The sequence below is a fragment of the Polypterus senegalus genome, chromosome 9 (genome assembly GCF_016835505.1).
Source record: "Polypterus senegalus isolate Bchr_013 chromosome 9, ASM1683550v1, whole genome shotgun sequence".
NCBI classification, from domain to species: domain Eukaryota; kingdom Metazoa; phylum Chordata; class Cladistia; order Polypteriformes; family Polypteridae; genus Polypterus; species Polypterus senegalus.
Window position 1 is genome coordinate 158472881 of NC_053162.1, and position 27439 is coordinate 158500319.

Consider the following 27439-nt stretch of genomic DNA (forward strand, 5'->3'; position numbering starts at 1 on the left):
AAGTGTAATGCATGTACATTTCAGCTTCTGTACAGAACATAAGTCTAAAAGTGACTGGTATTTTTTAAAATGACTGGTCAGAGTGCTCAGTATTCAGCAGTTCAGTAGCCTGATTGCTTGAGGGTAGAAACTGTCCCTGGATGCACCTGACGACAGGAGAGTGAAGAATCTGTGACTGGCATGGCTGAAATCAGAGAGGATCTGCTCTGTCCTCCTCCTGCAGCGCTATCAATAGAGGTCCTGGATTAACTGGTGACATGATTAAAGTGTTTTAAATTATGAAATGAATGAGTACATGGTCAGCATAGTGGCGCAGTGGGTAGTGCTGCTGCCTCGCAGTTAGGAGACTCAGGTTTGCTTCCCGGGTCCTCCCTGCGTGGAGTTTGCATGTTCTCCCCGTGTCTGCGTGGGTTTCCTCCCACAGTCCAAAGACATGCAGCTTAGGTTCACTGGCGATTCTAAATTGTCCCTAGTGTGTCCTTGGTGTGTGTGTGTGCGCTCTGCGGTGGGCAGGCACCCTGCCTGGGGTTTGTTTCCTGCCTTGCGCCCTGTGTTGGCTTGGATTGGCTCCAGCAGACCCCCGTGACCCTGTCGTTAGGATATAGCGGGTTGGATAATGGATGGATGGATGAGTACATTGGATCAAGGCTGCTACTTAGTTCAACAAGAACATGGGGACACACTTGGAAACTTAAAGGTATGTTTTCCTTCACACAGAGAACCATAGGCACATGAAATAAGTTACTGAGTAGTATGGTAGACAACGGCACTTTTGGGACATTCAAAACTCGACCTGATGTTGTTTTGGAGGAATTAGGCTTTTAGAATTGTCAAGCTTTCTTCGGCTGAATGGCCTGTTCTTGTCAAACTTTTTCTAATGTTCTAAAATGTTCTATTGTTTACAACCTTAAGACCCTTCATCACTTTCAGAGATTGTCTCTGGTAGTGCAGGGTTTCCCATATTGTATTCCTAATCAACCTAACAGTTTTAAGAAATGTAACAATTTGTAGTAGCTGACACTGAAGTTAATTCTTGAAGTGCATGATGAATTGTGAAGGTTATGCAAGCTTTCTGTGAAATACTTTTGCTGCCACTGTAGAATTTGCTCTTCCTTATATTCTGGTTTTGTGGGCAGATTCCACTGATTTAGTCACTATATAGAGTGAATACTGTTGTGTAAAGTAGAAAATATAAAGATCTTAAAAGAATAAGGGAGGAGGACCTCTCTTGATAAGGCTCTTTCAAGTATTATTACAAACTGCAAGAAGACCCAACAGATCTCTACAAAAAGGAACTAAAAAAGATAGTAAGTAGCTTTCTTCTTGACATCAGGGATCATGTAGGCAGTTTAATTCCTGAGAACCCCAAAATGGGTTACTTCTACATGCTTTCTAAAATCCACAAAGAAGGGAACCCAGGCAGGCCTATCATCTCAGGAATTGGCTCCCTTACAGAAAAGGTTGCAGGTTGGGTGGCGCACATCCTTAAATCCCTCACCTGTAACACAACCAGCTACATCCAGGACACCACTGACTTCTTAAAAAAACTGTCTGCTTTAGGCCCCTTACCTGAGGGAACCTTACTGGCCACACTGGATGCTGAGGCACTGTACACAAACATCCCCCATGGTCATGGTATATTGGCATGTGAAATGTACCTCAGATAACATGATTTACTCACAAAGTCACTAATAGAAATGATAAAATTCACTCCGACAATCTATTTTCTTTTGGACAAGATTGCAACAAATGGGGACTGCAATGGGCTGTCGGTTTGCACCTCACTATGCAAACCTATTTATGGCAAAATTGAAGGAAGATTTCATGTCAATGTGCATCTTAAAACCAATGTTGTATCTCCATTACATAGATGACATCTTCATAACCTGGACTGCCAGTGAGAAGGACCTCCTCCATTTTCATAATGAATATTATTCTTTTCACTGCAACATAAAGCTGAAGCTGAATTACTCAAAAACAAAAGTCAGCTTCCTTGACACCACCGTTCAACTGAAAGACAACACCCTTGTAACTTCTGTTTTTCACAAACCAACAGACAGACGGACCAACCTAAGAAGTGATTGCTTCCACCCCAAGCATATAAGGCGCTCCATTATTTTTAGCCAAGCAATACAACAACAACAACATTTATTTATATAGCACATTTTCATACAAAAAGTAGCTCAAAGTGCTTTACATAATGAAGAATAGAAAAATTAAAGACACAGTAAGAAAATAAAATAAGTCAACATTAATTAACATAGAATAAGAGTAAGGTCCAATGGCCAGGGTGGACAGAAAAAACAAACAAAAAAAAAAACTCCAGACGGCTGGAGAAAATAATAAAATCTGTAGGGATTCCAGACCACTAGACTGCCCAGTCCCCTCTGGGCATTCTACCTAACATAAGTGAAACAGTCCTCTTTAGATTTAGAGTTCTCACGGAAGGACTTGATGATGATGGTCACGTAGACTTCTGGCTTTTAATCAATAAATCATTGTTGGAGCATCATGATGCTTTGAGTAGGTGGTGGTGGTGCATTTGCTCAGACCCCACAGACCGGGATCAACAATTGCAGGTGTTCAGACAAGATTTCATCAGACAAGGTCATACCCTAGAACAACAGACACTCAAATAAGAAGAGCTACTGCCATACCCAGAGACAACCTTCTGAAATATAAAAACAAAGACAACAAGAACCACATCCCCCTTGTTGTCACCTGCAACCCACATCTTGAAACACTTCGAAAAATTATAAAAGAACTTCAGCCAATGCTAAACTACGACCAACTACTGAAAAATGTATTTCCTGAACCTCCCCTCCTGGCATACAGACAACCACCAAACCTTCAGCAACTAATTGTCCGAAGCTCCCTAAATGAACCAACAGAAAAAGGCACATCTCCCTGTCTACAGAAAAGACGTAAAAAGTGTGCCCACATTTACAATACAGACCGTATAGTTATACCACACTGCCGACTTGAACATCACATAAAGTTATCACTTTCCTGCAGATCATCTAATGTGGTCTACCTAATTCTCTGCATGAAATGTCCTGACACTGCACTCTATGTGGGAGAAACTGGACAAACACTCCGCCAGAGAATGAATTTACATAGGGTCCACATTAAACATGGCAACACAGACGTTCCTGTAGCGGCCCACTTCAACAGCCAGGGATACTGTGAGAAGGATTTCAAAGTCACAGAGCTTATGGGCAACTTCAAAACACAGCAAGAGAGAAAGAATGGGAAGTTAAACTCATGTTAAAATTTAATACATTACCACTTGGCTTGAATAGAAACAAGAGTTTTATAGCCAGGTATGAAGACTGTTTGCATCTCTCAGACTGACACAGATAACCTGTCTACAGACCCATATTGTTTTGAAAAACTGATCACAAACTTCAAGGGACTTTGTTGGACAGTTATCGTATCCAAAGATCTTGACCATACATTGTTCTTCTCTCTCTTATTAAATTAATCTTAGCCTGAATGAATCTATTAATTTTTTACATTTAAGATTTTTCATTTAAAGATTTATCAATGTTGTTTCTTGTCCTAGTGTGTATATAAGCACAGGGAACTCCAGTTTCTGTATTACATCTTGCCTGAAGAAGGGGCCTGAGTTGCCTTGAAAGCTTGCATATTGTAATCTTTTTAGTTAGCCAATAAAAGGTGTCATTTTGATTGGCTTTTCTCTACAGGCTGAATAAGTGAAAGCTAAAAGTGATCACATCATCTGTAATCATTAACTGACCACCTTGGCTTGCATTTCCATTGTCTTGATGGGGATGCCCTAGAATGACCTATGTTACTGAAAACGTTTTGGTATTATGTTGAAAGAAAATACAGAAGAGCCAGGCTTAAGGAGGATGGGAGAACATTAGTTTTTGATTTTGATTTGATATACTTTGTTAATCCCTAAGGGGAAATTGTCTTTTCACATGACCTTTGGGGGTCAGAGTGCAGGGTCAGCCATTGTAAAGTGCCCCAGAGAAATTTTCAGGTTATGGGCCTTGCTCAAGGGTTCAACAGCATAGGATCCCTTCTGGCAGCAGGCCCGCCGCCAGAAATATTTGGGCCCCAGACAACTGGGTACGTGTGGACCCCTCTGCCTTCCCCCGGGTCCCCACATGCCAAAACCTTCAAATACGTATACAAAATGATCGAAATGTAGTTTATCCGACAGCGACAATGCTGCATTTATCAATACCATACTTGATGAGTTAAGCCTTCTCGCACATCAAAGTTTGACTGCGAGAAGGAAAGCCAGTGCTAACGGAAGCTCGTAGTGGAACTGAAGCAATACATTAATGAGATAGTCCTATGTATTATCTAACGTGTAACGGTACAATTATACCAATGCAATGAATAGGAGTAACATCTGAACATTTTAATATATACTAACGGTTAGGGTTATCTACATGGTGTACAATCAGTATGGTAAGTTACTGTATCAAACTTCAAAGTTTTTAAAAAATTCGGGTGATCCAGAATCTTTAGTGATACACACAAAACCAACGCACACTCGTCACTGCTTTAAAAGCAACAATAAACACCCAAGCGAATGAATTATCAAACTACGGAGACGAACTTCAGCTACACCATACATGTCAACATCCACGATAGTGCACAACAATATTGCTGTTGTCTGGGAAAGAACAGCGCCTGTGTGTGTGAAATGGAAGTATTCAATTACATCGACGAAGTCAATCCATTTTCCACGTACCCTGTACAACAAACAAACTACTCAACGTCAAGCTCAAGGACATCGGCGTCGGCTCTCCTTTGTCTTTGAGAAGCGTGCCGCTGCCGGCCCCCTTTGACTTGTTACTTGTGTGGAGCGTGCGGCTATTAAAACACTCACTTGTATTGTTGTAAGCTAAATGATTTAACTTTTCTATTACATGTAACTTGAATAATTGTCCGAATATATATCTACACACACAACATCAGCATTAAAAAAATCAAGCGTGATGGGGCCCCCTTCTGTTAGGGCCCCGGACCAGAGTCCCATTTGTCCCCCCCTGGCAGCGGGCCTGCTGGCAGTAACAGGATTTGAACCATCAATCTTACAGATCCCAGTGCAGATCTTTAGAGACAGAGCCAACATTCTACTGATCCATCTATTTCTTTTTAAATAATCTAGTTGAACTAATTAAAGGTGACAGCTTTGGTGAGCATAGGCTAGGATGCCAGTCCATCGCAAGGCACTTTCATGCACACACTGACACCTTCGTACATTTGGGACAATTTAGAATCATGCATGACTATGGGAGATTGTACGGACCCCATCCATGTAATGTAAACTGGTTAGTATCGGACTGAAAGCCTCTCCTATATGCGCATTACGCTGAAAATCAAACAGCATACATGAAGACTAATCCTCTGCTATTAAAGTACATTGAATAAAAAGGCAGTAAATATTGTGGCACTGAATAAAAGCAATCAAACCAACTGGGCAAAAGTTGCCAAGCCCATAGCCCAGTGATCCTTGGCCAGCAAGGGAAAGGAAGTGGTGGGGGGTGTCAATTTGAATATAAATCAATATTCTTAGTAAACAAGCTTCGCGGTTTAAAGCGGCAACAAAAGCATTTTTTTTAAAACATAACCTGAATAATTAATGAGTTCAGCTCTACGGCATTCAGTTCTTTACATAATATTATGCATATTTTATAGGGCATTTTAATTTGCTCCTTTCCAAGCTGTGTTTTGCATTTCTCTGCCTCTGTTGAGAACACATAAGATTAATGGAAACATTGACTCTCTTATTAAAAACTAATGGGCCCAACATCTTTTTTTGGATATTACTTTGAACTTTAGGGACTCCTTCTATTCAGAACGCTGAACTGTCTTTTATCAGCATGCCGGGTTTATCATAAAAACAATGCTTATTACAAAGGTTTAATAAAAGATGATAAGTGGCAGGGCACCCAGCCAGAAATGTGCGCTGTCGTGATTCTCCAACCCGCCTGCCTCCCCCAATCCGAGACGCTTCCTATTGTTTCTGGTGGAAGTGGGAGGCTTTTTTTTTATAAGCCTCATTAAAATAAAAGGAGCTGACTATACAGTCTATTAATTTGCTGCTAATTAACCTTAATTATTTAAACTGTTGACATAGAATGTTTAAGACCTGCAATAAAAATTAAATTAGAAGGCCTGGAAATATTATGACATTTTTTGTGGTTTTCAATTTAGATTGTCATTGGTAAAATATGCCCTATTGTCTTCAAGATTAAAATTATAGGTAGGCTGAAAATGTCCGGGTGAGCTAACTCTCTGAGTCTCGACATATTCATATTGCTATACAGTTTGCTATTTAATAGTTCCTGTCAAAGTATTACAAATTAAAAATGACAATATTTTATACATATTTGTCAAGGGAATTATAGATCTGAATATGTCAATCAATTAAAACAAAGAATGGCTTCTAATATGAAGCAGTGCTTAGCACAGCATTCTCACAGGTCCAGCAGATGTACCTGAAATGTCAGCCTGGTCAGTGTCACCAGTGTTCATGTTCTTCTCATGTCTAAGTGGACTTTCCCTTGGGTGTTCTGCTTTTGGATTCCTCATTTTAAAAATGGTTGGAGACTAATTTGTGCAGAGGGGGGTTTAGGGTTCTCCATGATTGGCCCCTGCATTGCTTCAAATTCTGCCAGGACCTCTCATGATCTTGTATTCGATTTACTTGGTGTAGGACATTTGTAAAGTATCAGATAACTTTTTATTTTTTTACATTTTTTAAATCCACCTGACACATGTCAAAAGAAATTCTATTAATTTTTTTTTAGCTGAGCGCTCCAGTTTTCCTTCACACAGAGAGCCATAGACACATGGAATACGTTACCAAGTAATGTGGTAAAAGTAAGACTTTTGGGACCTTCAAAACTCAATTTGGTGTTATTGTGGAGGTATTAAGTGGATAGGACTGATGGATTGAATGCCCTGATCTCATCTAAATCTTTGTAATGTTCTAACGTCCCAAACGTGTCCAGGTTAGGGTATTTGGTTGCACCACAGAGGTAGAAATAAGGGTACTTATGCATCATTTGTGTGCCACAGCAATGCATCATTTTAGAAAACACTAACTGTAACTCTAACAGTGTAATGGAGGTCATGGTGAGTCAGGAGACTTGTTTTGGGGTAGAAAGTCAAAATATTGAAAGCACAGTGGAGGACAACAGACAACAGCAATATATTCCCCTGAGCTGAAAACAGGTAGCACACTTTTATGGATTGTCCAGCTGGCATTCCTGCAGGGCAGCTTGGGACTTGTAGTTTGAGCACAATATCCTATCAGGGACCTCCAGAGCTGCTGGGGGAGCACTAGGGATGTAGCCTCACTGTTTCTTATAGTATTCTGTCTGACCTGGAAGTGCTTCTGGGTCTGTAAAGAAAGAAATTATATAATAAAGGCCCTTGTTTTGTTTCTGTTTTGTTCTAGGGTGGGGTGAATGACAGTTCACCAAAACTATTGCAACAGCTGAAAAATTGCTGTTTTTCACTTTTCAGTCTGCCAAACAAAGGGCGGCACGGTGGCGCAGTGGTAGCGCTGCTGCCTCGCAGTTAGGAGACTTGGGTTCGCTTCCCGGGTCCTCCCTGCGTGGAGTTTGCATGTTCTCCCCGTGTCTGCGTGGGTTTCCTCCGGCGCCCGGTTTCCTCCCACAGTCCAAAGACATGCAGGTTAGGTGGATTGGCGATTCTAAAAATTGGCCCTAGTTTGTGTGTGTCCTGCGGTGGGTTGGCACCCTGCCCGGGATTGGTTCCTGCCTTGTGCCCTGTGTTGGCTGGGACTGGCTCCAGCAGACCCCTGTGACCCTGTGTTCGGATTCAGCGGGTTGGAAAATGGATGGATGGACAGTCTGCCAAACGTGTTATTTTTTATATTTTTAATGTTTTTATTTGCCTTTGATCAACACAAAAAACCAATGAAAAAAAAAACAGTTATTCAGACCTGTTTTAATTATTAATATTATCCCACTTTAAATACGGAACCATACCCACTTATCAGTGTGGTGGTGCAGTAAGGAGACCAAGGTTCATGTCTTGGGTACTCCTCGTGTGGCGTTTGAATGTTCTCTCCATGTTCACCAGTTGCACTCCTCTGGGTGCTCCAGTTTCCTCCCACTCTGTGAAGGCATGCAGTTCAGGTGGAGTGGTGACAGTAAATGGGCCGTGGTTTGTGTTTGGTGTGTGGATGTGTTTGCTCTACGATAGACTGGTGCCCTGTCCAGGTTGTGATCATGCCTGGCTCCAAATGCAATCTAGAATAGATTGTACAAAGCTCATAACATTAAATTTGACCATTAGCAATGCTAAACTCACAGAGACAAAGCCTTTTGGAAAATGGAGGCTATTGTATAGAGCAGAGTCAGGCACATAGTGAAAGTAATCTCCACTCAAATGGTAATGATGATCAACAATCACTTAAGCACCAGCAAAAATGAGCCTTATGTCATTTTAAAGTTTTTATATACTTTAACATACAAATTATAGTTCTTCTTCTTCTTCTTCTTCTTTTGACTTTTCCTGTTAGGGATTGCTACAGCAGTTCATCTTCTTCCATATCTTTTTTCTCTCTGCATCTTGTCCTGCTATACCCATCACCTGCATGTCCTCTCTCACCACATCCATAAACCTTCTCTTAGGCCTTCCTCTTTTCCTCTTCCCTGACAGCTCTATCCTTAGTATCCTTCTCCCAATATACCCAGCATCTCTCCTCTGCACATGTCCAAACCTACACAATCTCGTCTCTCTGAATTTGTGTCCCAACCGTCCAACCTGAGCTGACCCTTTAATATACTAATTTCTAATCCAATCCATCCTCGTCACACCCAGTGCAAATCTTAGCATCTTTAACTTTGCCACCTCCAGCTCTGTCTCCTGCTTTTTGGTCAGTTTCACCGTCTCCAACCCATATAACATAGCTGGTCTCACTACCGTCCTGTAGACCTTCCCTTTCACTTTTGCTGATACCCGTCTGTCACAAATCACTCCTGACACTCTTCTTTCTCTTTTTCACCTCTCTTCCACACTCCCCATTATTCTGTACTGTTGATCCCAAGTATTTAAACTCCATGGGGAATTTGCCAAATCAATATGCTGAAAACAAAATACAAAAATTATAGTTATACACGATAAACTTGAAATCCCATAACTGTATTTTAAATGTCATCTCATTATTAGAAATAAAATCCAGTTTCAAAACAAACAAACAAATATGAAAAAGTCCAAGGAGATGAATATGTTTTAAGGCTACTACTTAATTCCGTATGTTTGGTGAGATGAACTCCACAGCCAATGTGGCCAACAAGAAAAGTAATACTGGTAGCACTAGTAGTCATTGTCATGTGTAAAAAGTACAATGAAATACTTATTTACAGGTAAAACCAATATGCAACATATTGACACTCTCTGCTTCACATAAAGAGTTGAGGGAATCTGAAACAAACTATTTAGTCGTGCAGTTCAAGTTTTTAAAAAGTATGTAAGTGAGATATGGGCACAACTTTGCCATTAGTGACAGCTCAGTTACTTGTTGGTTGGTTGGTTGTTTATGGAGCAGGGCTGTGGCGCTGTCATAAGGGCAGTCAAAAGTGCATTTCTCAGGATCGATGGAGCAGAGTGTTTCTTTAGAAAAGCACCACAAAGACATTTGCATGTCAGCACTTAAGTTTGAGGATTTGCTTCATCGCATCAAAGCATTCATCAGACATCGAAGCATGCAGATTGATCCTGCTATCACATGTTGATAGTAAACAACCATGCTGATGTCACATACCAAAACACACACACCACCCATATTATTGCTGGTACTGCAACTCACGCTGATGAGGTGCTCAGAGGGCACGTCAAAAAAAAAAAAAATGCTTGGAATGTGTGGCAGCCATGATGCATGTGTTAAGCATTCTGTGTGTGAATTATAACTAGTCATTGGGTTTATCAGACTTGCCTACTGCTGTTGCTGATCTTGTCACCAGACAGTGTCAATTGAAACAACTGAAAATCAGTGGGCATGTCACATCTAGCACCCGAGTGCTGGCCTTCCAGCATAATCACACTTGCTTGTTTTTGTGACAGTCAATATCATGCTGCCTGACAGAGCCAGTGCTTTACAAAGGGTTAACAGGTATGCTGAGTTTAGCCTCAATCTCTAACATTTTTGCTCTTTTTTGCCATTCTGTAGTGTTATGTAAATCCCCAGAAATCAGACAGACAACAACATCCTTTTGATTGTGAGGTCCAAAACAACCGTGCTTCTTATTTCTTGTCACTGCACTGTATTCATTGTACTTCTGGATGCTATGCCACTTGAGATTTTCCAAGCATATAAGTTCCAAAGATGCTAACTAGAGGAAGAAATTCCATCAAGTAAACAAAATGGTTAGTAACACAGAGGGTCATGTAAAATCTTCTCGTTTTTAAACAAAATATTTATTTCACAAAAAGCTCTGTTACAGAAGTAGGCTCTGTAGACCCCAAAAGGCACGCAACGCCTGCAACAGGAAAGTCCAAAAACAATCAAGTCCCAAGACAGAATCCAAAGAATGGTCAACAATCCAGAAGAAGATAACAAAAGCACAGTTGGACACAAGAACTCTCACCACTCTTGAGATGAACCACCAGGAGCTGAGGGAGACCCTCACCGCTACTGAGCTAAGGGTAAGTGATGGGCAGGTGGTTTTGTCTCCTGGGGGACTCCCCACAAAGTCATTGACACATAAAAAACAAAATAGAAACAAAAAGGTAAATAAACATAAAAAATTTAATAGAAGCAAAATAATCAAAGAAGACATAATGCAAAGATTCAAACTCCAGCCAAGAGAGGAGCTCTGGTTGAAATATAGCATAGGATGAGCATTCATTGGTGGTTAGCTCTCATACACACAAGCCCACCCCAATGGCTAATGACAAATTCAAACAGGAGTGAGTAGCAGACTTGTCAGAAGTGAGTCACTAGGTAAGTCACATTACGTGACTGTCTTGATGGGAGCGCACAGCCTCTGACTCAGTAAGATTATGTAAATTGAGTCTATGACCAAAACATTGCCGGAAGAAACATTAAATGTGACATGGCCTTTACTTACTGATTACTGACTCACTTATTCACATGCACACGTTCATTGCTCACATATATTGAAATTATCAATCAACCTAACCTGAGTGTTTCTGGGTTGTGGAAAATACCTGAGCACTTGAAGAAAAAGGCCAGTCAGACACGAGGAGAATATGAAGACAACACGCAGACCAGGCCTGACAACTGAACTCTCGTATCTGCAGCCGTGAGGTCACAGTGCTAAATACTGTTGTTGCCAACATACAAGTGATTCAAAATAGATATCTTATATATAAACATCTATGCGTGGAAGTGTGTCTGTCTGTCTGTCTGGCCCAGAAGTGAGAGGTGGAGTCTTGGTAAGGGCTCCACCTCAGAGGAAACAGAAACTCACTTAGCCACTAATAAACAATCAAGATGAACACATCGACAAAACGAAACCTCCTAGGAGAGAGATGGCCAGAGTAGTTCCTTTCGACTACCTGACATCTCTACATTTTAATTTTTTTTTTGACAATTTCAATAGTTTCTAGGACCCTGGGCTTACACAGCTAGTATTATATATAGGTGCCCCTTTAATTATTCCATGGTTGGTTTTTTCATGGAAAAGTCCTAATGGTTTTTATTCCACAGGATCAATTTCTAATGTGGTATCTACATTTACTTATTTGGCCGATGCCTTCATCTAAGGCAACTTATAACATCTGTGATACAATTGGTTAGCTTTCTTTTGGTTTTCTAATTGGAGTACAGGCAGGTCATGTGACTTGTTCATGGTCACGCGGTGTCAGTAGTGGGATTTAAACAAACAAACCTCAGGATCTGAAGTCCAAAGCCTTAACCACTACACTACACCACACCGCCTGCTTGCCTGCATGCCTATCTACCTACCAAACTGGTGCCACGTTTTAATGTGGAGTCAAAATAGGTGTAAACAGGATCTGCTGTACACAACATTTAAAAGAGGCCATTTGTTTTCGTACAGTACACATTGGGGTGGGCAGGGATGAAGTGCTTTGATGGATTTGATTAAAATTGTCAGGTCACACATCTTTATGGCCAATGACAAAAGCCATTACTGCAAGCCAGTACACTATCTGTCGTCCAAAGATACATGACACTCTCTGCACCATTAAGAAATAAACCAAAGGAGACAATTTCCCATAAATAGCCTGCCCTCAATTACCTTTCAACAAAGTTACTGTGAGCAATTAGTTGCAATATGCTGGTGCATTCCCGTTTATCTTTAAAAGCTTGACAATGGCCTTCTGATGAAGGAGTCCCTCATGCAAGGTAATTAAAAATCCCATTAGGTTCAAATGTAGCCATTAACGGCTTACAGGATAGCATAATATTTAGTGTCCCATTGGTTGTAACAGCAACGAAGTGGCTAAAACATTTAGTAGCATAGTGGCCGCTGCCCATAACTCTGCAGGGAAAGTGCCTTAAGTTCATTTCACTCGTGCATAAAAACCCATCTGACACCAGTAATGGAGGGTTAGGCAAAGAGAATGAAGGACTGACCTTTCGTAATGACTGCAGTGAAAGGGTAATAGCAGCACTATAAATACAGAGCAAACTCTTATTTACGAGGGCCCTTTAATCTTAATGAGTGCCATCTCCAAAGCTACTAAAATATTCGTTATGGTACATGAGATAATGACAGTCATCAAAGGCAAGAAAATAAAAAAAAATAACTGAGGTGATCGTAATATCTGATTATATGTTGGGATTTGTTTTTGTCTAAATAACGTATAGGTGCTCTGACACCTGATATTATAATCGTTACCCTAATTTAATTTAGCCAAATTTTCCAGCATTTAATTCCATCAGAAGGCCTTTAAAGAAGCACAAGAGACCAAATGTATTTTACTTGGTTAGTTTTACGAAGTCTCTGGACATTGATTGTGGGTTTCATCAGCTGCACATTGGACTAAAAAAGTGCACCGCAAGAGGTCCTTCAGCATACAATAAGTAGCTGTATCTCTTAACATTTTGTAATTAGCCACCCAGTCAAAGTGACTTGTTCAAGCCTTCAGTTTGAGAAGGCCACTAAAGCTGCACAATCACAGTCCTGTTTACACACTGTGTGTCTTGTACTCCAAGAGGCTTTATTTTCACTGGGGATAGAGAGATCAGGTTTTTTCTTTCTTTTATTAACTTTTCTCAGGTCATGTAGTCTTTTAACTGTAAAAGATAAATTATGCAATGTTACTGTATACACTCACCTAAAGGATTATTAGGAACACCATACTAATACGGTGTTTGACCCCCTTTCGCCTTCAGAACTGCCTTAATTCTACGTGGCATTGATTCAACAAGGTGCTGAAAGCATTCTTTAGAAATGTTGGCCCATATTGATAGGATAGCATCTTGCAGTTAATGGAGATTTGTGGGATGCACATCCAGGGCACGAAGCTCCCGTTCCACCACATTCCAAAGATGCTCTATTGGGTTGAGATCTGGTGACTGTGGGGGCCATTTTAGTACAGTGAACTCATTGTCATGTTCAAGAAACCAATTTGAAATGATTCGAGCTTTGTGACATGGTGCATTATCCTGCTGGAAGTAGCCATCAGAGGATGGGTACATGGTGGTCATGAAGGGATAGACATGGTCAGAAACAATGCTCAGGAAGCCCGTAGCATTTAAACGATGCCCAATTGGCACTAAGGGGCCTAAAGTGTGCCAAGAAAACATCCCCCACAACATTACACCACCATCATCAGCCTGCACAGTGGTAACAAGGCATGATGGATCCATGTTCTCATTCTGTTTACGCCAAATTCTGACTCTACCATTTGAATGTCGCAACAGAAATCGAGACACATCAGACCAGGCAACATTATTCCAGTCTTCAACTGTCCAATTTTGGTGAGCTCGTGCAAATTGTAGCCTCTTTTTCCTATTTGTAGTGGAGATGAGTGGTGCCCGGTGGGGTCTTCTGCTGTTGTAGCCCATCCGCCTCAAGGTTGTGCGTGTTGTGGCTTCACAAATGCTTTGCTGCATACCTCGGTTGTAACGAGTGGTTATTTCAGTCAAAGTTGCTCTTCTATCAGCTTGAATCAGTTGGCCCATTCTGCTCTGACCTCTAGCATCAACAAGACATTTTTGCCCACAGGACTGCCGCATACTGGATGTTTTTCCCTTTTCACACCATTCTTTGTAAACCCTAGAAATGGTTGTGCGTGAAAATCCCAGTAACTGAGCAGATTGTGAAATACTCAGACCGGCCCGTCTGGCACCAACAACCATGCCATGCTCAAAATTGCTTAAATCACCTTTCTTTCCTATTCTGACATCCAGTTTGGAGTTCAGGAGATTGTCTTGACCAGGACCACACCCCTAAATGCATTGAAGCATCTGCCATGTGATTGATTAATTAGATAATTGCATTAATGAGAAATTGAACCGGTGTTCCTAATAATCCTTTAGGTGAGTGTATACTCACGTATAAGTCAGGTCTTGAAACCCAAAAAATCAATCATAAAATCAGACCCCGACTTATACGCCCATTCAAAAATGCGACACTTCATTTTTTTTTTTACATCTTCTTGCCTCCTCCAATCTCGCATCAGTTTCTCAGACACATTGAATTTTGTTGCAGCAGTTAAGTTACCAATTTCTTTCATTACTTTAATTTAAAACCAGCTTCATATTTTCTTCTGATTAAATGCTCCATCGCAGATAAGGGATGATCTTACGATAAAGGTGTATGAGGGTGTGAGGTACAAAAAACACAAATCAGTGCAAACGTCACTTCAGAATAGTTTGGGTATTACCGCGTGGTCTCATAGCCACAATACATAGGAAAAAAAGGCAGTGTGCTCCGTGGTTACTCTCTCCGGTGGGCGTTAGCATATTATAATCTCTTGGACCAATAGCGTGAGTTTTCTGCAATCGACTTATACGACTGACATTATAAGATACCAGAAATGATGCTGTAAAATCAAGTCCCGACTTATCCGTGAGTATATACAGTAAAATAATAATAATTCTTTACATTTCTCACCACTCAAAGAGCTTTACATAGTGAGTGGGGAGCCATTCCAACCATTACTTAATAGGCAGCTTCCACTGGGATGTTGTGACAGCAGCCCTTTTGCACCAGTATGCTCACCACACATTAGCTGTTAGTGTTACTGTCGGTGAAGGGGTGAGAAATATATTTAGCCATTTAGAGACAGGGGATGTTTAGGGGGCTGAATGACTAGGCCGTCGTGAGCAATTTAGCCAGGACATTGGGATATACCCTGGTCTTTACCAATGATGACCAGGAATCTTTTACGACCACAGAAAGTCAGAACCTCGATTGTACTTGTAATCTGAACAAAGGTGCCATTTTTACAACACAGTGTCCCTGCCACTGCACTGTGGCATTGGGATCCACATTCAGACCACAGGGTAAACACCCCCTGCTGGCCACACCAACACCTCTTCCAGCAGCAACCCAAGCTTTTCCTGGATGGTAACCCATTCAAGTACTGGCCAGGCCCAAGCATGCTTAGCTTCAGGTGGATGACCTGTTATGTCATGCAGGTGGTATGGCTACTGGCTACAATGGAGCAAGTTGATTAATTCTTCATGGTTCTTCTCTCACAGTTCACTTTATTATGCACTTTTTTTAGATGTGTAATCCTCTAGTACGGAAGTTAAATAGGACTGAATAAATTGCTTTATATGGTCTTTTTGATCTGTTTTAGAAATCCAGTGTATTGTTCAAAGGTCCACATATGTGATTTACTGTAAATGAAGTTGTCAATACATGTTTCTCTTTCTTTGTGATGATAACCCAGTCCTGAGGGAAAGTGAATTTTACACAAAACCTCCATTAATAATTATAATTAAGTAAAAGAACAGTCAAGCAGGAGGTAACATATATCAGGAATAGTAAAGGGGAATTTCTACTAAGGAGGCAAGTAATGACTTGGAAATTGTAGAGCGAAAAGTGCTGCTTAGATTAAATAGGCTGGAACCTAAGAAATAACCAGGACCAGGTAACATTTATCCTTGAGTGCTCCAGGGGCTTAGTGAGTACATATGTAAACCCTTGAGTTTTAGAAAGTCACTGGACACTTGCACCAGAAAATTGACTTTGAATCCCGTCATGCTCACTGCCTTTATAAAAGTTGTATGTCCTCTCTCATCATGTTTTTGGTTCTTCCAGGTAATGTAGATGTAGATGTGGATTGCTCCTGTGTGGATGTGTACGGATCCTGTTGCTGGTGCCGGGTAAGGTCTTTGCTAGGGTTGTCCTCAATAGGATCCGTGATCACTTGCTCACCTACCAGCGACCGGAACAGTCTGGTTTTACACCAAAGAAGTCTACCATCGACCGCATCCTGGCACTGAGGGTTCTCATGGAGCGCAAACGTGAATATCGTCAGAGTTTTTTTGCAGCCTTTGTCGATTTTCGTAAAGTGTTCGACTCAGTTGATCAAGCTGCCCTGTGGGACATCCTGAGGGTGTGTGGGATCCCCTCGAGGTTGCTGGATATCATGAGTGGCCCGTACACTGGTACCGTGAGTGCTGTGAAGAATGGAGGCAGAACCTCTGTGTTTTTCCCAGTTGATTCTGTGGTTCGTCAGGGGTGTGTTCTTGCTCCTACTCTGTTCAATGCTTGTATTGACTGGGTGTTGGGCATGGTCGTGGGATCCAGTGGCTGTGGGGCATCTGTTGATGAAGAAAGATTCACGGATCTTGACTTTGCTGATGATGCTGTGATCTTCGCGGAGTCAATGGAGGCTCTGATCGTGGCGCTCGAGAGACTGAGCAAGGAGTCTGAGTGTCTGGGCTTGTGAGTGTCCTGGAAAAAAACCAAGATCCAGGCCTTTAATGACCTCTTAGGCACAGCCATCAGCAGTGTGTCCATCTGTGGCGAGAGTGTCGACAGATTGGGAGAGCATGGGGGTTCATGAGGTTGCTGGAAAGGGGTGTGTAGCACTCCCGATATCTATGCAAAAGGATGAAGGTCCAAGTCTTTAGAGTCCTGGTGCTTCCTGTCTTGCTATATGGTTGTGAGATATGGATGCTATCCAGTGACCTAAGATGAAGACTGGACTCATTTGGTACTGTGTCTCTCTGGAAAATCCTTGGGTACCGTTGGTTTGATTTTGTGTCGAATGAGCGGTTGCTCATGGTGTCCCGAATGAGGCACATTACCTGCATTGTGAGGGAGTGTCAGTTGCCGCACTACAGCCATGTGGCCCGTTTCCCTGAGGGTGATCCACCTCATGAGATCCTCATTGTTGGGGACCCGAGTGGCCGGACCAGGCCAAGGGGTCGCCCATGTAACACCTGGCTCCGGCAGATAGAGAGTTATTTCTGAAGGCTAGGACTGGACCGCATGTCTGCCTGGGGGGTTGACAACCGTGGTCCTGAGTTGTTTCATTGTGTGGTGGGTGTGGCAACACGCTGTACCAGTGCATGCTCCCCAACTTGACTTGACTTGACTTGACTTGGATGTGTACCCTGAGATTTACTGACCCTTCTACGCAGAATCAGCCCCTGATACCAGGCTTGGCTCTGGCAGTGGGTGGCACATAGTGACAAATTGTTAAGCTATGTCCACTAGGATATTAGCCCAGTGATGTGACTGCAGAAAATGGACAGATGCTTGAACTTCCATCAGTGTGTAGGTTGTGTGTAATTAATTTTATTTGTATTAATTTCTTTTTACAGCTCAGGTTTCCATTCAAAAGTGATACCTGATAGCTGCTTTATGGACTCTAATTTGCTGCAGTTTGTGTGTATGTGTGTAGGGACATGTTTATGTACCCATGTAATAGACTGATATGTTAGCCGTTGGTTTTTGTAGTTCTGTCCTTGAAACCACTGAAGCTGTCATCTTCCTTATAATCCAGAATTTTATAAAATGGATGCATAGTAGAGCTGGCTGACTGAATAGGTGGTGGAAAAAAATGTAATTTACAAACAGCAAATGATGATGCCTACCTTATAAAGAAGTCTGGAGATGACAGTTCCTTTAAATAAATAGACATTACCGTATTTGACCCAATGCAGAAATTTGGCTTTTTATAGAAGCTCAGTAAATAACATTTCTTAAAATAATTCAGAACAAGAAAAATGCACAGTAAGCTAGACCTGTGTGATTCTGCCAAGTCTGAAATTACAATTTAGGACAATTTCGGATCTTTAATTAATCTTTAATTGGAATGTGGGAGAAAAACTCACACATGGAAATGGAGAACCATACAGGCAGCAATCAGGCCAGGAATTAAACTCGGGATACTACATCCTCGAAGGTAGCAGCACTAACTACTGTGCCACAGTACCACCCTGAATGAAAACACAACGACAGATAAGTGGAAAATCTTTTTTGACCTCAAGAACATGAGCTCCGCTAAATGTTCATACTAGTTGTAAATTCTGAACTCACCTCCTCAAACAGTTCCAGGCTGTATGTGTTGTCATCATCCGCAAAGTAGACAATGCCTGGCTGTGTGTGGTTGATGTGGAATGTCTCTCGAAGCCAACGCAAGGCTAAGTTTCTCTGCATGGTGCCCCGCGGGATCCTCGGATCTCTCATGTCACCCCTTAACTTGTAATTCCTGGGTGTCTCCACATTCAGGTGGGTGTAGTTCAGTCCAGTTTCATGGAGTAATCGAGTTACCAGAGGCGTTCTCCTTTGGGAGTCCTCTACCAGAATCCAGTGCAAATTGGGCACATGAAGTAGAGTGTTAGAAAGCCTTGTCAGTTCAGCCTTTTGCACCGGCCGGCTGTACGTGGGTGTGATGACATGAATGGTGGGCAGTACATCTGACCATGGAGGAGGACGGGTATAAACATATTCCGTCCGGACCACTTCCACTATGTCCCTATCCAAGGGGCAATATTCCTTTGAGTCAGAACCTTGACTTAGATCACGGCGGCCATCACTTCCATCATCTGTGAATGAAAGGGAAAGGAGAGAATGAACACATTAAAACACAAAGGCCCATTCTGTACTTTACACTTGGAGGAGTAAAATCTGGTACCTGCAATATGGTGCCGTCGTACTGCAAGCTTCTCTGGTATGATAAACAACTCTTTTACTAGGTGCTGACATGCTGTAGGGGAAAAGCAGGAACTATGAATGCACTGGTAGCTAGCAGCAGGACACTCACACCAGGCTAAGCTATCCTTAAGGTGACACTTTAATGCAAAACCACTACTTGTTTCTTTTTATTTTCATTAAAAAATGAGAAGCAGCTGGTGAACTCCAATTATTTTTCCATACATTTTATCAAGTGCTAATCAGCACAACATTGTCATATTAGGAGTGTCACCCCCTTTATGTTGCAATTGAAAATAACTGATTTGGGTTTTTAAGTCAACTTTGAGGCCTGCAGTATGAAGAGAATTTGACTCATTTGTCATTAGAATACCATTGGCATTAGAAACAAGAAGAGGCAATTTAGGAATTCAGTCTTATATAAATAAATAATTTCTAAGTGGCCCCAATATTAAAAAGTCACGAGGGTCTGTGCATTGACTCCATGACTCAATAGTTTGTCCCTGATTCCAAACTCTCTTTGTGTTAAGGAGTGCTACTTGACTTCCATCTTGAATTCATAACATAACATAACATAACATAACATAACATAACATAACATAACATAACATAACATAACATAACACAACGCTTAGATACTCAAACCTGCTTAATTCATTTCAGGTTCATAGAAGGCCTGTGCCTATCTTGGCAGCATTGGGAACAAGGAAGCAATCAATCCAGGAAGAAGCTGCTGTCATTCCCAGGGTCCATCCATGCCCTTACTGACAAGGGACCAAATAAAAATCACTAATTAGCCTAATTTAATTCCACTTAATTACCAGTAGTTGTCCTGCATTATATGATTCACTATTTTATGGGAAAATTCTATTTAGTCCACCTTATGAATGACTTTGAGATTTATGAACACCTTTATTAACCCCCAAATATTTTCCTCTGTTCAAAATCAGTACCACTTCTTTGAATTGTGATTATTGGTTCCAAAAAATATTTTGCCCATAAAACAACAAAAAAGTTTTGGAAAAAAATGACACAATCTGTTCTGCAACAATAATCCATCCATCCATTTTCTAAAACGCTGAATCCGAATACGGGGGTCTGCTGGAGCCAATCCCAGCCAACACAGGGCACAAGGCAGGAACCAATCCTGGGCAGGGTGCCAACCCACCGCAGGACACACACATACACACTAGGGCCAATTTAGAATCGCCAATCCACCTAACCTGCATGTCTTTGGATTGTGGGAGGAAACCAGAGCGCCCGGAGGAAACCCACGCAGACACGGGAGAACATGCAAACTCCACGCAGGAAGGACCCGGGAAGCGAACCCGGGTCTCCTAACTGCGAGGCAGCAGCGCTACCACTGCGCCACCGTGCCGCCCGTAACAATAATATTTTACTTTATTGTATTACAAGATGCATATTATGGCAGTCCAGTCTCCAGATGTTTCCCGTCCAGTCTAATTTACCTGAAAGGATCTCCCGGGACGAATGGGATAAACTGCCCTAATCCAAATGTGAAAACCCAAGAAGACTCAAAACTGTAACTGCTGGCAAATGGACTTCTGGAATGGACTGAAGTTAAGGGTCTGGAATATTTATATGAATGAGAAATTTCTGATTTTTATTTTTAAAATGCATTTTTAAAGCTTTCTGAACACATATTTTCACTTTGTCATTATAGGTTATTGAGCATAGATTGATGAACAGTAATGGAAAATGTATCCATTTAAAATAAATGTATAAAACAATAAAGCACAAATAAAGTGAAGGAGCCTGAATGCTTTCTGAATCTATATCTATATATATCTATATCTATATATATATATACGGCGGCTTGGTGGAACAATGGGTAGCGCTGCTGCCTTGCAGATAGGAGACTCAGGTTTGCTTCCCGGGGCCTCGATGTGTGGAGTTTGCATGTTCTTCCCGTGTCTGCGTGAGTTTCCTCCCACAGTCCAAAGACATGCAGGTAAGGTGCATTGGTGATCCTAAATTGCCCCTAGTGTGTGCCCTGCCCGGGGTTTGTTTCCTATATATATAGTGATTTCAAGTTCAAATTTGTCACATTTAAAAATCCTCAAATCAGTAACAATAATACAAACCCATCAAAGACACAGAAACACACACACAACAGCACATTGAGAAGTGTCAATAATAGGGTACTGTGTAAATATTTTATCATAAGTAACTAATATATATCATATCTATCAAAACTGAAAATGAAAGCATTCAGATAATAATGATAACAAAATAAGTCTTTGTCTTTTTTCCCCCTAAGAAATATAATTTATTTATTTTTATTTATTTATTTTATTTTATTTATCAAGCACCTTTAAACAACTTTCATTGACCAAAGTGCTGTACAACTAAAAGACAAAAAGGTTAGCAGGTACTACACAGCGCATATATACTCAATATACATTGCACACTCACTACTATACTAAACCAATCAATAAAATCAAAACAAAATAAGTAATAATACTAATAATAATAATAAATAAGATGAAACCAACTACATAAAATCAAGAGGAATTAAATGCACATGAAAACAGATGTGTCTTAAGCAGGGTTTTAAAATGATTAAGATTCTGGGCCGCTCTCAACTGCAAGGGAGGCTGTTCCACAAACTGGGGGCTATTACCGAAAATGCTCTGCCTCCTCTGGTTTTAAGCTTTATTCTGGGGATATGGAGTATCTGAAGACCAGAGGATCGCAAGGTTCTGACAGAAGAATACGGAACACGAAGCTCCGACAAGTAGACAGGTGCCAAGTCATTTAAGCTTTTAAAAACAAGCAGTAATATTTTAATCTGGATCCTGAAATGAACAGGAAGCCAGTGAAGGGAGGCCAGTATAGGTGTTATATGGTCACACTTTTTCTTCCCTGTCAGAAGGCGGGCCGCTGCATTTTGAACGGCTTGCAGCCTCTGAATTTGTGCCTGACTGAGACCTATGTATAATGAGTTACAGTAGTCAAGGCGTGATGTAACGAAAGCATGAATTACTGTCTCAAACTGTTCATGGGGAATGTAGTGCTTGATTTTACTAAGTAGTCTAAGTTGAAAAAAGCTGGACCTTACAACTGCGCTGATCTGTTTATCCAACTTAAAAGCAGAGTCAAAAATTACCCTGAAATTTCTGGCAGACTGATGAGAAAAAGATGCCATAATAATTAAGAGTAGAACCAAGTGTTTTACTATTTTACTAATGCATACTTAAAACAGAAGTCATTTTCCAACCCGCTATATTCTAACTACAGGGTCACGGGGGTCTGCTGGAGCCAATCCCACCCAACACAGGGTGCAAGGCAGGAACAAACCCCGGGCAGGGAATAAGAGTGCATTAAGAAAAAAAGCAAGTCCTAGCTGCAAATACTGTATAAAGTTTATTTGGGGAATAAATTGTATTTCTAGCCATTTATTTATTTATTTATTTTAATTTTATTGATTTTATTGTAATCATTCCATACAAATATATAAATCTTTACAAAAATATAAGATTGAAAACAAATCAACCACCACCCCTGAGAAAGAGAGCCAGCCATGGCCAACAGAATAAAACTTAAAGCTAGTAAAAATAAATAAATTGATGAGTTTAATAGGTGGGTAAAGATAAATGGAGAAGAAAAAGAAATGGGAAGGGAATCTACTTCCTCAGTGCTTTAGGAGCTTATTCTAAAATATTATTGATTAGATCCTGCCAAGTTTTGAAAAAGTTCTGCACCGATCCTTTAAGTGAGAATTTGATTTTTTCCAATTTCAAATAATATAAAACATCAGTTAGCCACTGACTTAAAAGAGGAGAGTTGGGATTTTTCTTAGCTTTGATTTCCATGTCAACGTTTATTTTCCATATCATTAGTTTCCTACTCAAAGTGAGCCACAGAGACCAAACTATATAAACAGGAAACACATTAACATTCAACAAGTTTCAGGGTTTTACTATTATATTTTTCTGATGATTTTGTGACATCTGATTATTAATAAAAAGCAAGAACACACCTCTTATTTTAAAACTGGACCTTGTTCAAACGTGTTGCTTGTACTAAATTAAGATGGCAGAACCTGAGTTTTTGGCTTCATTTTCTAAGTGGAATCTGCCTGTAGATAACCGAGTAACAGCACTGAAAACTCAGAGCCATACTGTAATTGATTCTTTCCTGCTGCCAAACCTCTTAAGAAGTTTTTTTTTCGTTATCACCATCATTAATTGGCCGTACCGTTTAAACCAGATTTGCCCCAGTCATTAGAAGAAAATTTCCTCGACAGAAATTAAACAGAATCGGGTGACTTGCCAGCTGTTTTGGTGTTCCGTGCCAGGACGCCTCCCCGCGAGAGCCTGAGTGCTTATTTTAATTTGGGTAAAAATCTATTTGTCCTTCTGTTGAATCACGGCACAAAGGGGCTGATGTACGCCTTGGTTTTCTTTTCGTGCACAGTGAAGCCGAGAACTTAAAATTCTCAATGTGCTCAGAAAGCTGGGTTATGCTACTACTTAAGGAAGCTCTTCACGGATCTTTAGTCTCGAAAGTGTAGGAAAAACTGACAGAAGGCTGCCAATAAAGCAGAGAAATGTAGATTCCAATAAACTTGGCGAATACATCATACATTTATAATGCAATGCTGTAGTGTCCGTATCCTTGTTAATATGTTTGCTTTTCTTTTGGGGAGACATCAAAGCCATCAGCACTCCTTGAAAATTCTTCTGACTGGCCAGGTGTGATGCTGCTGTGTAGAAATGAATCAATAACTGAAATGCCTTTCTGTCTCATTTATTTCGTGCAGGGCCATGAAACGTATTGTTAACCATCTGATTGCATGCATTACTGCAAACTACATTTTTAGCTATCTAATTTTCTGCCTTATTGCATACAATATTTTCCCAGAAAGTTTTCAAGACATTTGTTTCTTGCACATTTTTTTTCTATTATTAGAATTGCTTAAACATACCTATAGAATAATCTAGACACATTTTTACACTCCTCTTTTATCTAAATAATCCATCCAACAAGAGCGTTCATTCCCTCCATGCACCACTCTGAAACCTGTACTGTATATAGGAGCATTTCTTCACTTCTTCAATAACCTTTTCATCCCTAATGGCATCTCCAAAGACTCTTAAAAAAGTAGAATACATGGGCTGTAGGCTCGATCTTGAAGAAGTGCGTCATTTTGTTGAAGGAGGATTTCTGCAACATTTTTGTGTGGTTATATCTCTTCAAAAGCTTCTGTGAGTTAAAACAAGGTTAAATTAAGGTATAGATCCGAGTTAATGGCTTGACCACGTGATCACTCTCTTCTGTATCCCAAATCACAGTAGCCAGCACTTTCCTTGCTGAAGGGATGAAATTACACTTCTTCTTTGGTGGTTGGGTGAAGGCATTCTAATGACCATTTGGTTTCCTGTTCAATGTGATGGATTCTATTTTATCCCTAATAATCAACGACAAAGGGTTTTTCCCCTCTGCGGAAGCATATCAATACTTTCGTTTAGCTCTTCACTTTGACTAAGGCCATTCCAAAACTTGGTGCGTCCACCTGTGCTTTCCTGGCTATTTACTTTCCATCCCTTTATCTGTTCAGTATAAATGTATGGGCACTACCACATTGTATTGCAGTAACGTAACTTGCTACTTCTGAGAGATCTGCCCAGATTGGATCATTTTTATCTGTTTATCCATATTTTGTACCGCATTCTGTTGCTTTTCGAAACTGATTTTAAGTGGTTCCTGATCTTTTTTATATTTTTTTGTGTCACTCTGTGTGTTGCTATTGATATACAATATGTAATATCATTTCTCAATAAGTGGCTTTTAAGGACTATAATTTCTGACTGAGATGTATTACCTGCATTCAGGGATCATGTAAAAAAAATCTATTGACCCTTGGTCACCATACAATGGAGATAGAACATTTTTTTCTCACATCAAGCCATTTGTCGCCTGAGGCACTAATAATCAACATGTACTTTTCAAACATCTTATCCATATACTTCACTATGTAGGACAAAATTCTTCAGTCAGTGTGGCAAGGCAAGTGTAAAGGAGGAGAAGGCACTGTGGTGGCTGCCATCATTATTATCTTTATTGAATCTTTTCTTTTTATAACTCCTATATCAGAAGAAGGTGTGAGCATTTACACCCAGCAGTCTCTTTTAATCTTCTCAACTTTACATTGCCTCAGGTACAGTATCTGAAGTGAAACTATCATTACCTCCACACTATGTGCCATATTCTGGAACTCTAATTCTTCCTCTTCATCTTTTTCCACTTCTCTGTGGGGTCGATGTGCTTGATCAGCCTTCTCCATACAGCTCTGTTCTGCACCTCAGTCAGACCTTTTCCTTCAGATCTTCTTTTACTTTATCCATCCACCTCCGCTTTGGCCTCCCTTTCTTTATCTTCCCCTGCACTTCCATTCCCATCAACTCTTTTGCTGACATATTCATTGTCTCTCCTCATCACATGTCCATACCACTTCAAGCTACTCTCCTAAACTTTCTTTGATATCTGTCTCTCCCACTTTTGTTGCACCTCTGATTGTCTCATTTCTTATTTTGTCCTTTTTTAGTAACTCCAGACATCCATCTCGACCTATTAACCATTCCAATTTGTATAATTCAGTTTGATATTTGCTGTTTTATACATGACAAATGTATTGTTTCCCAGCAGTGTGTTTGTTGCATCTGTTAATTTTATCCTTATTTTTCATTGCAGTGTCCACTTTTTGAATTTAATTTTATATATAAAGAAAAGATTGTGTTACTCAGCTTTCTCTCACTGACAAACAGATTTATATTATAAATCTACACATTTCAGTAACGGCAAGTCATTTAATTCCTGATGTAAAACGGTATCCCTAAACCAAGACATGGCACCCGTCACGCTAGTCTTTGGTGGAATGCAGTGCCAGCCTTTCTCCAAACATAATCGGGCCCACCTTGGCCAGATCCTTCAATTTTTGATTTAACTGACCACAGAGCATTGACCGAGCACTGACCTTTGCCGAGTCAAGAGAAGCCTGAAGATGTCTGCTAGTTTTGCTTATAGTTTTTGTGACTTTGTAGAATTTTATTCTCAAAGAGAGTTTGTGAAGTGTCTATAGGGAAGAGTGACTTTTATCCAAACAGTTTTCATTTGGACAATCAGGCCTTCATTGTTGTTAGGTAGTGCTTTACAGCCTTAGAAATGTCCAAAATCGTTGACATTCTCTGCCATTTTTTTCCAGATATTGTCAAGAATTCAAATCATTAAGCAACTTCCCTCTAACAAAGCTTGATGATGATAGATAGTTATATTTGACAGAGATAATTTTGATCAAATAATTTCAAAAAGGTTGGTCCTAATTATATCAGAATCATATCATAACTGGGTTGGGTTCATTTGCCGCAGGGGCAAAACCTTTTTCACAACAGCCAATAATATGTTTGATTCTAATTGAAAGACAGAAGCACACGTTGCTTCTGCTGTCTCAGATTTGTCTATGTGACTACATTTGCTGTTGAATATTTGTATTGATTATGGAAAAGTAGATATACACATTCTATTTCATATCATTAGAAGTGTTGGTTTTACAATGTAGGGACCCTGATGCTTGAATTGTTATGGGGGCCCCTTTGCAACCAGCAATGAGATCTGAGTAACCACTGTTATCTTCTTCAATGGGGATGTTTCATGACAGACCACCACAATTTAAAAAAAATGTAACCACTAGAAATTAGATTTTGATTAAAATCGCTGTGCTGGATTATCTCACACTGTGGTGGGTTGGCACCCTGCCCGGGATTGGTTCCTGCCTTGTGCCCTATGTTCGCTGGGATTGGCTCCAGCAGACCCCCGTGACCCTGTGTTCGGATTCAGCGGGTTGGAAAATGGATGGATGGATGGATTATCTCACATGTCAAAAGCATTGGCGTGAATAAAAATGTCCAATTCTTTATAGTTTTGGGGAGATAAAAATTAAAGTCACCTCCGGGATTTGTGGCCCTGAAGCCTTCATTAGTTTCATGGTAGATCCGCATTTCCATCCATCCATTATCCAACCTGCTCTTTCCTAACTACAGGGTCAAGGGGGTCTGCTGGAGCCAATCCCAGCCAACATAGGGTGCAAGGGAGAAAACAAACCCCGGGCAGGATGCCAGCCCACCACTGGGAGCACACACACACACACCTGCCCCATCTTATATATCAGAATGTCTGACATCTTATATTCCAAATCGTAACCTCAGATCCTCAAATGAGTGTCTCCTTAGAATTCCAAGAACAAAACTTAAATGAAGTGGTGAGGCGGCCTTCTGCTGCTATGCACCTAAAATCTGGAATAGCCTGCCAGTAGGAATTCGCCAGGCAAATACAGTGGAGGA

General features: G+C 40.7%; 1 protein-coding gene across 8 annotated transcripts in view; it reads right to left on the minus strand.

Annotated features, from left to right (window-relative positions):
* LOC120535915 (galactosylgalactosylxylosylprotein 3-beta-glucuronosyltransferase 1) overlaps positions 1-27439 on the minus strand; it is a 417892-nt gene that overhangs the window by 53670 nt on the left and 336783 nt on the right. For 7 of the 8 annotated variants that reach the window (XM_039764102.1, XM_039764100.1, XM_039764096.1 and 4 more), the window contains 2 exons: positions 19060-19131; positions 18462-18970 (listed from right to left, as the gene is read on the minus strand). In XM_039764102.1, the coding sequence (XP_039620036.1) occupies positions 18462-18970; positions 19060-19131 (581 nt within the window). The remainder of the gene's footprint in view (positions 1-18461; positions 18971-19059; positions 19132-27439) is intronic. The other variant, XM_039764105.1, reaches the window with a different exon arrangement.